Source organism: Anoplophora glabripennis, unplaced genomic scaffold (genome assembly GCF_000390285.2).
Source record: "Anoplophora glabripennis isolate ALB-LARVAE unplaced genomic scaffold, Agla_2.0 scaffold379, whole genome shotgun sequence".
In the NCBI taxonomy this organism is placed as follows: domain Eukaryota; kingdom Metazoa; phylum Arthropoda; class Insecta; order Coleoptera; family Cerambycidae; genus Anoplophora; species Anoplophora glabripennis.
Genome location: NW_019416487.1, coordinates 165548 through 182590, shown reverse-complemented (window position 1 = coordinate 182590; position 17043 = coordinate 165548). Strand labels below are relative to the sequence as shown.

The 17043-nt window shown below is 33.5% G+C and overlaps 1 protein-coding gene across 11 annotated transcripts in view; it reads right to left on the bottom strand.

Moving 5' to 3' along the window:
* Positions 1-987: 987 nt before the first annotated feature.
* LOC108906190 (oxidation resistance protein 1) overlaps positions 988-17043 on the bottom strand; it is a 129343-nt gene continuing 113287 nt past the window's right edge. For 7 of the 11 annotated variants that reach the window (XM_023454708.1, XM_023454709.1, XM_023454710.1 and 4 more), the window contains 3 exons: positions 13028-13156; positions 3925-4209; positions 988-3808 (listed from right to left, as the gene is read on the bottom strand). In XM_023454708.1, coding sequence (XP_023310476.1) covers positions 3497-3808; positions 3925-4209; positions 13028-13156 — 726 coding nt within the window. In that variant the 3' untranslated portion in view covers positions 988-3496. Of the gene's footprint in view, positions 3809-3924; positions 4210-8240; positions 8563-8599; positions 8827-12207; positions 12283-13027; positions 13157-17043 lie in introns of those variants that run through there. The other 4 variants (XM_023454715.1, XM_018709399.2, XM_018709400.2 and 1 more) reach the window with 4 other exon arrangements.

Here is a 17043-nt window from a genome sequence, read left to right as displayed (position 1 = left end):
ATTGTTTAAAATAGCAAGTAGTAAAAAACCAATTAAAGAAATAAGTATCTCCTATCTTTTCCATTAAAAACATATATATTTTTTGTACGATTTGTCTTATTTTTATCTAGGTCAAAAAACTAGTAAATATGGAAATATGTCTAAAAATTGATTTTTGAAGTTTATCTAGATCTAATGTTTCATGTATATGTGCACATAAACCATTTTATCTAGGTCTAAATGTGAAAAATGCAATTTTTATAGAAAAAAAAAAACAAAATATTAAACGGAGAGCCATTTTAAAATTCTTAGTAGAATATGCAACTCTTGTTTTATTTAGGTCTAAAAACTCGTAAATATGAAAATATCTGTCTAAAAACTGATTTTTGAAATTAATCTAGGTCTACTGTTTCGTGTACATGTACCATTTTATCTAGGTCTAAACGTTAAAATTAATGATTTTTCGCCATTTTTATGGGAAAAAACAAAATATTAAACGGAGAGCGATTTTAAACATTTTTGTAGAAAATGCAACTCTGGTTTTATCTAGGTCTAAAAACTCGTAAATATGGAAATTATCTATGTCTAAAAACTGATTTTTGAAAATTAGGTCTAAACGATAAAATTGATGATTTTTAGCCATTCTTGTGGGAAGAAATACAATATTAAATGAAGTCGTTTTAAAATTTTTAGTAGGAAATGCAACACTATTTAGTTCTAAAAATGCAAAATTCTTAATTATTGGCTTATTTGATGAATTGATTGCGTTTATTTTTTTTAATTTAAAAAATTAAAAGTGCATATGTCAAGTCACTGGTTCAGTTTTTTTATTAATATTTATCTCTTATCTTCTTACTCTCAAATTAGCATGTAGAAATCATTTAAAAAGTGGCTATTTACGTAGTTCGTTCCTATATAACTACATATTTTCAGGTTATATAACTCCGAGTAACCTATGTCAGCAGGTACAGGGAGGGTGGGTCTGGTTTATAAATAAAGCAACAAACATAAAATACAACTATTAGAATCTATTAATATTAATTTTATATACAGTATTTTTACAGATAAATATCCTCTAAATAAATGTTATAGTACACAACTTAGACATCGAGTAACTAATCTAGGGTAGGTATAAGTATAATAATTAATAATAGTAATAGTTACGGACTGCCGCCTCACGCTAATAAGCTGAACGTAGGGTAGGTCTGTTCCGCAGGGCAGAGCCTACTTAGCCAACTGGAGGGTGTCGGACGCGCAGTCCGCATAACAGCCTCTAACATTAAAATCATTAAATTGACAACTGATATGGCATGTTCTCTACGCACCTAATTGACAGATAGACCTAAACTACAGCCCCCATCGCCCCCTCCCACCGTAATTGCTACAACACAATCGTACACCCCTCTGGCTGCGTAGATTTCATTAAAATTAACCAGAATGTAAATGCCTCAACTGTGGAAACCACCAATGACTCTCCACAATCTCGTCTTTTTTATCCCACTTCTGATGCACGTTTAATTTAGAGTTCGGTACAAGATCGATCGTTTTCGTTTAAAAAATAATGGCAACTGGCGCCCAATCACATGATATTTTTGACATTTGCAAAATTAACATTTTTTTCGTGTCATTTTCCAAAATTTCAAAAACGATGAGAAAAAATTAGATAAATTAATATACACAAACCTCATAAACTCGTTTACTTTTACTATTGTCATCATCTGTGGCTAAAAATTGGAAATAAATTTTTTTCTACTAAACACTCGAATGCTATTTAAGAAATTCATTCAAATTGATCCAAAGTTGATTTAGTTGAAACAATTTATCTCAAAATCCATTTTATGTTGTTCGTTTTAAATTAATTATGAATTTCTAGTGTGCAGGTCAAAAATCAGATCAAGTAGTTCAAACGTCTTAATTTTAATAATAATTTATCGGTACTATTGAAAGTAATAGTTCTCAGTTTACTTGCTGTTTAACATCACTGAATCATGAATAAGTAAAAATTTCATTGTAATTATGAAATATACAGGGTGATATACATATCCTGAGAAATAGGATAAAAAAACTATTAGCGCCTGACAGAACTTGGTAACTGTTTTCCTTAAAAACGTTTTCCTGTTTTGATGCCTTTGGAAAGTACTTCTTACATTTTATTTTTTTTTCTAATTTTCAACAATTTTTGAGGTATTAACAGTCGAAAATCACTGTCCCGAAATTCTCAGCCTTGATACACAAAAAACCAGTTCAGATTCAATGTTTTCCTTCAAAACAAACACGCCTAAAGTTATTTTACAGAGTGAATCAAATTTATGTGACAAATTACAAATATATTTATAGAGTGGCCCAATTCTTGCATAAAATCAATGACTTTACGCGAATAAGGAAGTCAAGAATTTCAGGAAAATGATTTTTGGCAATATCTTGAAATAATAAAAAGTTTTACAACTGAATGTCAGGGGTACGTTTCTGAGAAAAAAAAAAATACCGCATAAAATATTTTTAACCCGTATTTGAGTCAGCCACTGAAAATATGACAGTTTTAGGTTTTTATTACCTTCAACCATTTTGGAGAAAATTTCCCAAAATATTTTTGACACCCTATACAGGGTGGAAAATATTAAACAGTTGTTTTCTATTATTTTTTATATAATTTGAGTAATGAAAATTCAAAATAAATGTGATTTTGGAGCAAATTGTTGCAACTAGATAAAAATTTTTTCAATTTTGTTGAACCAATTTTAGCTTTTGATGAAAAAAAAAGTACCTGCAAAAACTTATTTTGGCGATGGTAATAATAAAAATAAACGAGTTTGTCTGAACTACCTTGTAAATAACGTGAAAATAAACTCGACTTCCAAAAATCAGTGTTACAAAATTGAAAATAAATAATTTTGACAAAAACCGACCACGAAAGTACGATTAAAAAGAAATCGGCGTGAAAAGTCTCGTCGCTTGACAGGTCGACACTATTTAAAACGAAGGGAAGAAGTGGAACAAAAAAGATTAAACCAGGCGCCACTACGACGGTTATTCCCTCGTGACGGTTTCCGGTGCCGCCAACCGACCAGTCATTCGTTGTGACACAGCAAGCGCGCGCGCACTAGAAACGGCTCGCTGGAAACTCACCCGCTCCACCACGTTAACAATACAAAAATGACTAGTGAACTAAACAAGAGCAGTAATCCACCTAATGAAAAGTAAGAAAAGGCTACGTTAAAATTTGCACGCAAGGTACCATTAAATATACATACGATAACAGTTATTCATAATGATCTAGTTAAGCGTAACATTATCCATAACAAACTAATTTGAACAACTCGGATATATATAATATATAAAGGAACGGCAGCCGTCATCCTTACCGGTAATAATGATTTGAAGCTATATTTTTACTTTTTTTTTTGTTTCACCAACAATTGTGCAATAGTGTCGCTCTACGTCTAAAGCTTCCTCTAATGTAAATTGTAAAAATAAAATCGACCCCCGATATACTCCGCGTCGTGACTCCCTAACGATTCTAATTGGATATGAAGGCCCAGCATTCCAAAGTCTTCACCACAAAGTCTATCTTGGGCGTGAGCGGCTCGTTGCCGTACGTCTTGCACGACTCGGAACGGCCCAGGTAAAGGTCGCCGTCCAGCCACAAGCCGAACTTGCCGTCGCCCGCCCCGATGCTGATGCTCTCGTTGTTGCCCTTGATGAAGTACAGGTTCTCCCCCGTCCAGTTGTAGACCTTGAAGTCGGGCGTGAAGGTGAACAACGAGGACTCGCCCGTGCCGTAGAAATGGTCCGACACTTGGAGGGCGCAGGAGGTTAGGGTACCAAAAACCTAAACAAAGAAAAAATTTATTTGGTACTCTCTACATGCGTATATCATTACTGAGTCATTTGAACTACTCCAGCAAATCCCGCTAAAATTTCCTAAATTCCCTTTATCTTACTCACATTATTGTCCGTGTCTTCTATGACCATCAGGATGGGCGACTCCAGCTTTTGCATCTTCCTGTACATGGAGTTGAGGCTGAAGCCGTGCTGGCTGGTGCTGAAGATCAGCGTCCAGGCGTAGCCCTCTGCCCTGGCGGGCAGGTGGCGGCACAAGCACTCGCGGTGGTAGTCGGTGAGGATCTCGGTGGTGCCGACTAGGTCGGGCGGCGACAGTTCTATGTCGAGAGAGGGCGCCGCCGAGGAGGAGTAGAATGCCCTCCGGAATTCCTCGGACATGGGCAGCACCTACGGGCAGATGGAGAAGTTTAGCTGGTGTAGAAAAAAAAAGGGGGAACGGTTCTGCTAAGGAGTGAGAGCGGGTTGGTGACGGTGGAGGATTTTCCGGATTTTTCATCCAAATTTAACGAGCAATTAATTGTCTTTTGTAAAGTCACCTTTGAAGATACTGACAGTGAAGAATGTAGAAACGTTCGGAAGAATTGGATGCGACCAGTTACAGAAGCCATCTGTGAGGAGCAATTTTTTCCGTAGAACCAACAAGAACTGAAATAAATTTCAGAACAGGTCTAGGAGTTCTGACACTGAGGTCAAAAAGCCTGGGCTGAGAACAAAGGCAGGACAAAGACTCCCTGCTAAGTGTATGGTAATTCTGTATCTGGCAGCAACCAGGTACATAGGCCACGATATAACAACCCGAAAAACCATCGTACTTCAAAAAATATTGTTTGTTTTCATTTACTATACACTGTATCTCTTGAGAAAGTTCACAAAGTTTAAGGGAATATTTCTTAAATAAAAATAAGCTGAAAGTTCATACAAATATCAGGCCAGAAATGAACCATTTGTCTCTAAATAAATACAAAAAAATTACATATTTTATTAAATATTCCAAGAATAATGTTAGTAATTGCATTTTAGGTACCAGTGAACTAGGTTTGAAAAATCTATATATTTTTTTCAAATTTGTTAAAGCAATTACGAAAAAATTACATACTTCGATCAATTTTTTGAAATTTTTTTATATTTTGAGACAGGTGCATAACAATTACACTTTTTTTCTATTTTTACAATAAAAACTACAGTTTCTTAAATTAATTTTAACAAATAGATTAACATAAAGAAATTATTTAATCTGAACAAGATTAATATATAAAAATAATAACTAAATCTAAATAAACAATACATAAAGACATTTTATATTGCTGCAATGCAAATAAGTTTAAAAAATGAATGGAAATATGATTGTTTCAATCTGATAGCAGATTCTTCAAAAAACCTGACCTAATCTGTTTTTATTTTTATTTTTTTTAGTCTTATAATAACGTTGCACATGTCTAGATTTTGTATCTTTCATTTTAAGTTATTTATTAATAAGGCTGTCAGATAGAGCCTCAATTCAATGGCGTGCCAAGCGGATCAACCGAGACATGCGCGAACCGCTGCCTCAGAATGCTTTTCACGTTCACGTCACGTTAGTATATTGTTGACTTTGTTATCGTGCAGACGATGCGTAATAAATTCCCATCCGTTGGTGTTTATGGTGGAGTATTGTAGACAATTTAATTTGTTGCTTTTTAATAAATAATTTAACTTTTTTTATGAACTCTATTCAGACTTGGTTATTTTTTTGAGATAACGTATTCATTAAAATTCTTTCGAAAAGGCCGAAATTTCTAATTTAACATAAAAAGAAATTATCTTCCAGAATCTAATGAAAACTTTAATTTTTTTTTTTCGTAAATATTATTTTAATATACAAATATTAAAAAAAAGTCATATGAAAGGGGTTGAATTCAAGACGAAATAAAAATTTTACACACTTATTTGCATATATTTGTACTAAAATATCATAACCTTGAGTTAAGTAACAATCAAAGTTTGTTTATTTACGTGAGAGGCATTTTTTTAGTGGTAAATATTTTATTTAATTCAAGATTACAAAATGTTTATACAGAGTGTTAACGATATACCAAACTTTAATAGTGGGTTCTGTCGCAAATCAAATAAAAAGTTTCTATACACATACGCTTGGTTTCCGAGATACAGGATGCTAAAATATATTTAAAATATCACATTTATTTAAATACTCAACTGATAAAACTTGTATAAAACTTAATATGACAGAAATGTACTGAGTTGCTTCACAATCTATCAGTCAGTAGCAGAGAAACTGATAAGTACCATCATTAAGATTCTTGAATTTAGACACTATTGAATATTTTGGAAATTGGATATTAGTTTGCACTTTTATGAAAAAATTTCATTTTATTAGAAAAAAACGAGACATTTCTGTTTTTTTTATATAAAAAAAGTCCAAGACACACCTGATAAATGGAGAATACCTCCAATACTATTCCTGTCGCAAAAAATTACAGGAATTTTTTACGGGAAATACAATTTTAATAGAACTAGAAAAAGTTAAAAAATATATTGTTGGTGTAGGAATTTTTAACTTTCTAAGCCTTAGAAAGTTAAAATCTAAGGGATAGATAGTACCCTCTTAAAAAATTTAAAATTACTATGCTAACGATTTTTTGTCTTATCTACAATTGTATTTCTGACAAAAAGTACCTTACTCGTTTTTGTTATTTTCGAACTGTAACTATATCGCGCATATTTAAATTTAAAAAAATAATAATAATTAAAAATGATCATATTCCGAATATTAGGAAAAATATTTTTTTTGTTGGAAATACCGTAGCCATAAAGCATTAAATGATATCCAATACAAATCCAATAACGTATCCAATACAAATTTTCGTCCATGGTCATTAAGATCAAGATTTATAAATCATCTTAAGTCATATTTAAATAAATGTGATGTATATATTTTTAATGTTAACATCCTGTATCTCGACGAATCGTTTCCGGAAACATAAGAATTTTTTTATTGATTTCCGACGTAGAAAAACAGCAATAAAGTTCGACAGGGTAAAAAATTAACTCCCTGTATATACGCAAATAAATCATACGTTTATTACAACCTTGAATTAAGTAAACTTTCTCCATTTAAGAAAGAAAAATTGTTTCATTCAAGGTATTTTAATACGAACATAAGCAAACGAATGTATTCTTGACTTAAGGATTTTTTTTTTAACGAAAACAGAATTACTAGCATGATTTTGTAAATACCAAATGTTGATTGAAGCATTTGCGTACTTGACATTCTTTATAAAATTAAAGGCCCATATTACGGAAACAGGGCACTTCCAAAGCAAGGATTATACAGAGTGTCCCCGGTTTGGCGTAACGATTAGTAAAAGAAGTAAATGAATTTTAAAGTTTCAAATTCATTTTTTTTTTTGGATTTAACCCTGCTTGGTTATAAACTAATTTGTCTCTATTATTAGTTTCAAAAAACTAGATGTCTTATTTAATCAAATACATTTTTTTTGACAGGAAAATGCCTTTTTTGTAATATGTTTTCAAAGTTTCAAAGCTTATTTCGATATTTTGCTTGACTTTTAAAATTTTTTGTACTGCCATCGAAAGATGCAATTAGAAACATATTTTTTTTTGTTGATACCTATGCCTTGATCAAAGCATATTAATATAAACTGATTTTTATTAAAAACACGACGATTAATTATGAGACTATTTCTTTTGTTATTAATAAAACATTATATTTGCTGTAATAAAAAATATTTTGCTAAAGGAGCCTGTTTGGGCTAAAAATTTTTTAAACTTTTTATTTATTGGTTAGTAAGTTTTTATCACCTGAAAAGCGTTATAAGGTAGCGGCTCAGGGATGCCTCGGTGGATCCGCTTGGCACACCATTGAATTGCGACTCTCTCTGACAACCTTTTTTAATGACAGTACCAGCAAATATCTTATTTACCTCAAATAAATCACTTTTTAACCCATCCCCATCCATCGCTTTATACTTTTAACTTTTCAGATATAAAACAAAAATCATTAGCTAAAGTTGATAACTTATGAACACTGGCACTAAAAAATGTTTACTTCGATCCTTGCAGACATGACATGGGTAAATTAGTTTTAACTGTAAAATAGGTAGGCCTCGATAAAGTCAATTAGTCTGATAAGTTATCAAGTTACATTTAGTGGATGAAGTGCTAGAAAAAAAGTATGTACTATTCACCATTATGGTAGTGCCCTCTTGTTCTAAGTATAGCATCGATTCGTATTACCAAAATAATTTGAATTAAGCTTTCTCATTTATCGAAATAATGTGGCACAAATCAGTTTATATCCGAACAGGGCCAAATCCTAAACGACAAATTGCAACTACAAAACTATTTTTTGACCTATCGTTACGGGAACACACTGTACAAACTTTTTCGCTTATTTTTACCTGAGAACTATTCCCTTAAAACGTTGCACACGTCATCGCCACAAATCTTGTTAACCTTACATCTGTTTAAATCGAAAGATGTACTTGCTTGCGGACACAAAAAAAAATCTAGATTTATTTTGAATTGAAAATCCTCCACACTTCGGACACTACACCGTTTACATTATGGAAGCGCTTCTTCCATCCCCGCGACACACATGTTTTACCGGATCAACAATGAACTCAACGCGTCCGACTGCACCTGAAACGTCAGGATTGACAGAAGAAATCGCGACGACTGACGGACGCACTCTCTGTCTAACCAAAACGCGGACTAATAAAAACAGAACGCAGTTGGCGTTGGTATTTGGTAATCTTACGTCGAATTTAGCGTTAGCTATCCGCCTGACGGCTTTCCAGAGCTTCTTCATATCATCGAGGGGGTACGGTACGGATGATAACGAGAAATATTGCAAATTTTGGTGCTGGGAGAGGGCAAGTCTAAGACTAAAACTAAACATCAAACATTCAGTTCATTCTAATGAAGCCACTACAGTGTAGAATGTATATCGGAGAGTCACATCTATTAATAGGAAAAGAAGGAGGTACAGAGCGGAGTATTACGACCACACATCTCCCGGCGCTACGCTTATTTTAAGCTTTTTATGTCGGTTTTTTCAGTTGCCGCAGAAAGATAAACAAAAAAAAAACTACACTAATTATTAATTTCGCTGACTCTACCGGTTACGGCAGAATTTACAGGGTGTCTCCGGTCTATAGCTTACTCAATGGGATTGAATTAGCATCTATTTTTTTTTTAAATTCATATTCAGAAAGTATATACACATGTAGTTGGTTAATGTGCAAAAAAACATATTTTTCTTTCCAACAATTGAGATAACACGTCGAGCCAGTCGAGTAGTGTGGTGGGGTAATTTATAGGTTTATTTCCCAGTAACAACGCTAAAGCGCGAGAAAGAACAAGGTTTTTTCCCCCATTTCAAACACTAGGATGCACCAGCTAAAATAACTGTCAAAAAAATAAGGTAAATTACACTAGAACCGTTTTAAGATTGTCATTACGTCTCGAGTGTGACCTAATATCAAAGACAGTCGTTGCGGACGTAAATTCATTATTAAACGCGCTAAAAAAAGATACAAAGATGGTATGGTCTTCGTAATCTCAGACAACCGTTCCAATATTTTATGTGTATTAGAGTGAAAGAAAGTAGAGGACGTTTGTTGGGTATTAATTTTAGACTAGTTTGACTAGCGCATTTAAAAAACAAAAACTGACACACAGATTAAAGATTTGACAGTTATTTTGATCGCGTCTCCATACTAACTGTTCTATATATTTTCTGAGCGTTGAAATATCGATTTTTTGGCATACTTTCGTATCCAATAATACCAGTACTAAAATTTGTCAGATATCCAGATTTGGGAATTGTCAAGATGACATTTCAATTATATGAAAGCAGTGACTAATTTGACTCGGATTTTTCGGATTTAAAATTCGCGGGTATTATGAAAGCATACAATTATTTTTTGTAGGTTGGTAGTACTATAGCAGAGTTTCAAGTCAATATATTCAATTATTTCGAGCTACTCGTGTTTTGTAAACATACGAAAGTGAGGGTTATCGATTTTCACTATGTCCGATTCTGTTGAGCAAAGAATTTGCATTAAATTTTGTTTGCGGAATGAATATTCTGCCGCGGAAACGTTGAGGATGTTACGAAAGGCCTTTAGTGATAGGTTATGTCGCAAAAAAGTGTTTATAAGTGGTACAAAGATTTTAAAGAAGGTAGAGAAAGCGTTAAGGACGAACAGCGTCCTCGGACGACCATCAACGTCAACTGATGAACACGTTAATCAAATCAAAGATCTTGTGCTCGATAACCATCGATTAACAATAAGAGACCTCGTTGATACTGTTGGCATTTCAAAAGGTTCGGCAAATACTATTTTAAATGATTTGTTGTGCCTTAGACACGTCTAATCTCGTTTGGTTCCAAAAACGCTTAACTTTCTGACAACCAAGACGTCATGAAACGCATCATTATTGGAGACGATACTTGGATCTACGCTTACGACCCGGAAACAACCGATCAATCGAGTGAATATCGTACAAAAGGTGAACCAAGACCGAAAAACCACGCCAAAGTCACTCAAAAATCAAGGTCGTGTTGACAGTTTCCTTTTAATTATCGTGGCGTAGTGCACTATGAATTTTTTCCAACTGACCAAACTTGTTAACAAGGAATATTATTTGAGTGTTATGCGTCGTTTGGTGATGTTATTCGTCGCAAAAGGCCGGAAGAATGGACAGAGAATTCTTGGTTTTACATCATGATAACGCACCGGCGCACACGTATTGACAATTCGAGACCATATTTCGCCAAAAATTCAACTCATATCGTTACGCAACCACTGTATTCGCCTGATTTAGCACCGTGTGACTTCTGGCTATTCTCTAAATTCAAACGACCACTCCGTGGACACCGTTTCGACTTGATCGAGCAAATAAAGGCCGAATTGACGAAAACGCTGAAGGCCATAGCGGAAAAGAACTTTTCATTGATTTGGAAGAATAAATAAAGATTCACCTTATTTGTTGGACAACGGGTTATTTAAACATAGTAAAAAAATCATTGACAAGAAGAAAGGAACAAAATCAATAACACAACAAAGTCTTAGTTTCCATCTAAGGCGTGTCAGTGCGTGTCACAAGCGTATAAGTGGGAAAGATCTGTTACTATTTTCCCTTTTTTTATTACAAGGTGTTGTTAAAAGAAATGTAATACATGTTAAGAACGAGTCACTGAGTCACTACTATTTTGGTACTGGGGTAAGTATAGCGTTGTTACTGGAAAATATACTATTTTCCTTTCGAAGTTCACTTCCACCACTATTTTAACGTCATTTTAAAGAAGCTTTAAAATTCTGCTCTCAAGAAACATGAAACATAAACAATTTACTCTAATTACAACGTCCTTTAAACATCTTGCCGATCAACACAATTCCGGCGATGAATCAGTGGATTACATCATTAATCATCGCCAATATTGAAAAGTCCGACATTTGTTCCACTCCCACGATTAAACCGAGGCTTTAGATTTATAACGGACGCATTTGTCGAGCCCGAAGACCGAATTTCGAGTTTTAATTAAAACCCCGCTTTCGACAGTTGAATTGAAAACTCTGTTCCGGCTTCGCATTCAAACGAACGAATTTAATTTTTATAATAACTCCCCTTTAGCACAGTTTCGGATAAATGACGATAAACGACGCTTGCCGATGTAAAACGCTTTTTGAAATTCGTTCACTAATTTCCTTTTGGACACCCAATCTCAAACCATATTTTAACCCGCTCGAAACGGCACGGAAACGACTAACTCTGTTAATAATTTATTCAAGATCGAGAAACGACAGCAAATTGTTTTTTCATTGTTTATACAGGGTGTCCAATTTGATCCAAGAAGTGAGCATATCTTGTTTAAAAAACTATACTGCACTTGGGGCATTTAATTTAGTGTCTTGTGTAGTGTTGTGTTTAATGACAGTGTGTTTGTGTGTCTTCGTTGTTAAATTTCTGGGTAACAACAATTTCTGGGTATTCCTGGTTTTCTATGACGCAGTTTGAGAAAACAAACTCCTGATTTGTTGTTTTAAAGATCAAAAGTGACTTCAGTATAACTTTGAAGAAATGCAGAATGTTGTTAACCCATTAAACCATGAGAAACCCTGTACATTTTTTTGACAATAGTTTCTCGCGTAGCAGGTTTACACGCATTATAAGCAAATATTTTAAATCCCGAAGTACCTTGTGTGCACTACATTCCTTTTAGCCGCGATGTGTGGGCGTAACATACCCGGAGGGGAGCAAATAAAGTACAGACACGTCAAGAAGACATGATGAAATATTTATGAATATATATAGTGTGGCTTGTGGTGTCGTGCGTTGCTTTTTTTTTAAATCAGTCACCTCATCGTTGCCGTCTGCCGACATTGTCTGCGTCTTGATGATGCTGTAGATCTTAACATAGGGGGCCTTGATAAGCTGCACCCAAACAAGCGAATGTCATTTTACCACCACTTGTCGATATTGCGTTGTTTTTTTTTTTTTTTGAGGGGATACAAAATGTGACATTAAAGACAATCCGCCAGTGCCAGTATGTCATAATAAAGAAGTTTCCAAGGCCGACTATATTAAAAGAAAAACAGTAAATCCGACTGATGAGACTATTACTTCAGAAAATTCGATTAAACATTTTAATCTAACTTTTTTCCTCGATTTATTAACCGATTTCTGTAATACTCAGGAAAAAAACAAATGGTATTTCGCTGATTTAAATCTGCCGTAGTGCAAAGAAACGATTGTTTAAAATTTTGTATTGCTTTAAAAAAATTATTTACTTACAATAATAACAACATCGACCTTGCTCGGTATTTCATAATGGCAAATTAAAAAAATACATCTGGTATGCGCCAATCGATTCAGAAAAAGTGCGGCATTGTTTTCCCTTTCTACTTTCACCGACAGTTTTTCTTGAATCAAGGCTCGCGATTGCAATCATGCTTTTGTCGATTTATAATCGATCTGTTCAGTGGTACATCTGAACTACTGGCACTGGCATATTGCTATTTAAACACATCGAAGGGGTAAAAAGCGTAAAAGACCCACAACATACGATTAAAACTACTCAAGAAGGAAACTTCGTAGATTGTGAGTCTCGTAAAACGTTTCACTAAAGGAATTCGATCAATTAAAATGAAAAAAAAGTACATAGAAAAACATGACTCACCTCCCAGCTTTCTTTGGTAAGTTCGGAAATTTCTCCGTCCTGACTGCCGTGGCGGCTTGCTGAAGGGGTGGGTTCCTCGCTCCACAGCTCTGTGTCCATCTCCACCAAGGAAAAGCCCCTTTCTCTGACCTAAAGCAAAGGGTACGAAGATTTAAACATTTTCATACGATTATTTACCACAATTTACTGTGTACTTTTATTCTGTCGAGCTCGATCGTAAAACAGAGAGCGCCTCCAAAAAACAAGTAAACAACAGTGGCGCGTACAGAGGTAAAATGTAGTACATATGTGGAAATTAAAAAACAAATTGGATTTATAATAAATTACATTTAAAATAAATAGTTTATGAGAATAAAGGAATTTTTGTAGGAACAAGGGTGCCAGATGTGAACTGATCCCTTCGTCCTTTCATAATGTATAAAGAAATTATTCAATTTCTAAATCCTTTAAAAGCGTATGGCACTGGATCCCCTGACAGGCAATGATTTTTTACTTTACATCGAATATGAACCTACTATAGTTCTCTGCTGACGTCATACACAGACGGGACGAAAACTTTACTAACAATGCGGCATTGCCGGCTTAAAATTGCGGCCAATAACAATGTTTACCGGATATAAATAAATTATTTCATTTCAGATTTCTTCATTAAGTAATCCTATTCCAATCTTTTATTTAACAACACAGACCCGTTTTGTCGCCGAAATAGTTGTGCTGGCGTCGGAAACTATTCTTGAAGGTAGATGTACTTTTCCAAATATTTTGAATGCCCCTAAATAATTAAATAAAGTTACGAATTCTTTTTCATTTTGAACCGTTTTTTAGTTCCATTAAAATACTTATTTCCGTTTAAATTTACAATAAAAAAAATAAACGAACAAATCGGAATTTAGTACTACAACATATCAAGTTTGCGTATCGTTGATTTCCTTCGGTTTGGAAATATACAGGAAGTTACCTGTTTAGAACACAAAAGACTGCCAACCTTTAACGGACGATGTAAATAATTCGTGACGCAGTGGCCTCATTGTGACTTGCAGTCACGTAAATTTATATTTACATTAATGCTCTTTCCAAAGGGAAAAAATTACAAACTCGTTCGTTACAAATTACGTAAATAATTGTACTTATTGAAGAATATGCACTATCAGAAATAAATTCTGATAATTGTAAACTACCAATTAAAAAAAATGCCTAATATGTTTGTTTTTCTTGATTATTGGCGAAGTTTTTTCTAATAGGAATAGGCTATGGAATTACTCTAAAAACAAAAATAAAATACGTAAAGGCGTAGTTGCTCAAACACATTGTATTATGTTACAGGTACATAACAGTTAAAAATATTTTTTTTCATTAATTACAGAACACAGTCTATCAGTTTGATGAAGCCTGCCAAGGCCGTAATATCGTACTTGTTCGCCACATGGTATCTCATCAATCCATCAAAATACAGGGTGGCCCAGATTTAAAAATTTGTTTCCAATTTTTTGTTTCGAAAAAGAATACATCAATCTTTCCAATTTTTTCGTTTTTCCCCGAATTGTTAAATCTCTCGATGTAACTGATTCGAACAAAAATGCAACATATTTTTTTTTCTCAGAAATCCCATTGGTACAAATTGAATTTTATTAACTGATCTCGAAATTCTGAAGCTCCGAATTCTTACTGCCAAATATTCAACTTCACCAGGAAAATTAGCGAAAATAAAAGAGAAATAGATATTTGAAAATAATTTATGAATTTTTACTTTAATTTTACATTTAAATCGTAATTAAATAACTAACAAAATATTGAAAAAACAAGTTTGCTTTGCCTTAATATGTAAAAAATAACTTTTTACATGAACGATAGCTTCATTTATTTATTTAATAACAGTAAAATATTTCCGAAATTGAAATTTTAATTTTTGCGACATTTTTGTAAATTAAAAAAAAAATAAGTATTAAAGATGCATTTTTCCTGGGGTTCAGGGCTATTCTACGAATTCGTAAATATACCCATTGTTATTTTTTCGTCGAGCTACCCCGGTGATAAAAAAAAAGGTTTCTACGATGAATAGAAGCCGATATATTGCAAAATTTACAGCGCGCATCAATTTGAACTTATTATTATCCACATTTTTCAATGCAATTCACGGGAATTCGTAGTTTACGTCGTAAACTTTATTTTGCGAAAAATTCAAGTCTTAATATTTATAAACAATTGCGCTACGATTTTTTTAAAAAAAATTCTTATCTTGGCTCCTGTTGGTCGTAGAGGGCACTTTTTTTATTTTAAAACTGTATTTTTTTTCCAGCTATCCATTGCACCTATTTTCGGTGAGATAGCATAAATAGCAACAATGTTATTCAAATTGTTTATAAGCGAAAAACGCACGGTTTTTTAATGCACAATTTGAGAATGTTAATGTCAAAAAAGCGGCGATATTTTTTAATAGGTCGCTTAATTGCGTCTTTAAGACTACAATGACGCTTTCAGAATCATGTTTGATTGAAAATTAAGGCCTGTACAGAGGCATAAAGTTCATAACTTTTGGAGCCTCCGCTATAAACAAATAGAATTGTGCGAAAACTATCGCACCTACAGCGCCCACTTTTGGCACACTTTTGAAGTATGACAAAACCCTCAACTTGTCATAGGTTTTATAAAATTTTAACAATAAATGCGATAGTTATAAACAAATTAAGAAATGGAAACTTTTCTGGTTTTTGTTCAATAACTTTTTTGTTTATTAACCGATTTTAATTTAACAAGTATCATTTTGTAGATAATTTTACTCCCTACAAGCTGTCTGAGTCACTTTTCGCTAAAATTGATGGTTTTCCCTGCAAAGTGAAAAAACTGTTTTCCTCACTTATTTGTTTAAATAGAAAAGTTTGCTAATAAAAGTTTTTTCTCACGACATGAGAGATGTCTTGTATTATGTTCCTTTAGACTTTAGACAATTTTACAATAATCTCGCGGATAGGACTTTTTTCGAGTAAAAATCTAATTTGCTTGGCCTAAACACCCTGTATCTCAAAAACGAAACGGAGTATGATCCACGTCCATTTGAAAGTTTTTGCTTGAAATAACTTGTTATATCCTGGTAAAGTTTCCCAATTAAAGCCTAGGCCACCCTGTATATTCTATATTCAATAAACGCGATCGGAATCAGCTCAATAAGGGAAGATTACAAATAAATCATGATCGCGGACGCAAATCCATAAAATATTCAAACACGTGGGCAACATTACCTGCAAGCAATTTTATCTTGATTTTGACGATGATTTACGCCACTTATCACTTGCATATTCCTTACTAGTTAATATAAAGCACATTCATTCTCGTTTTGAAATATTTTCTATCAGAATTCGTATGCATGTTGCGTATTTTCTTCGGTGAAACGTGCTTCAATTAAAAAAAAAAAATGGGCCGACTTAATGCCAGTAATCGAGAGATTCAATTCTAGCAAATTCGAAACAATTCTATTGTTCCGAAAGCATCAGGCTGGGTAATTAAATCAGGCGCTTTGTTTACTCTTAAAACGTTTGTTTTAAGTCGATTTGCGGATTAATTTTTTGTCTGACAAGTGTAGTTCCGGACCCCATAATTCCCATATCATTAAATTTTTTTATTAAACGTACTTCGTAATTTTATATGCTCAGAAAATGGACATGGGAACACGCATTCATGTGCCAAAGAACTGGAAAATTCAGAGTTGCAATATTTCATCGACATAATTGTACAAATGACTGAAAATAAAAAATTTCACGTGTGTAGCAAGAAAGACTGCAAACAATTTAGATTGCAATAAAACATTTAAAAAAATAAGGTTTTTTCTATGACCATGAATCTATCGCCTTTTGTTTTTCAAATTTTATAAATGTTATATTTATATAAAAAAACATGTTGAATTGAAAGAGTATAACCAATATGTTAGTGTTGCTAGTTTTTAATCATCTGCTACGGCTAGGGGGTGCTAGATAACATTTGATTCAGTGACATAACTTTTTTGAGGTTAGGTTTTTAAAATA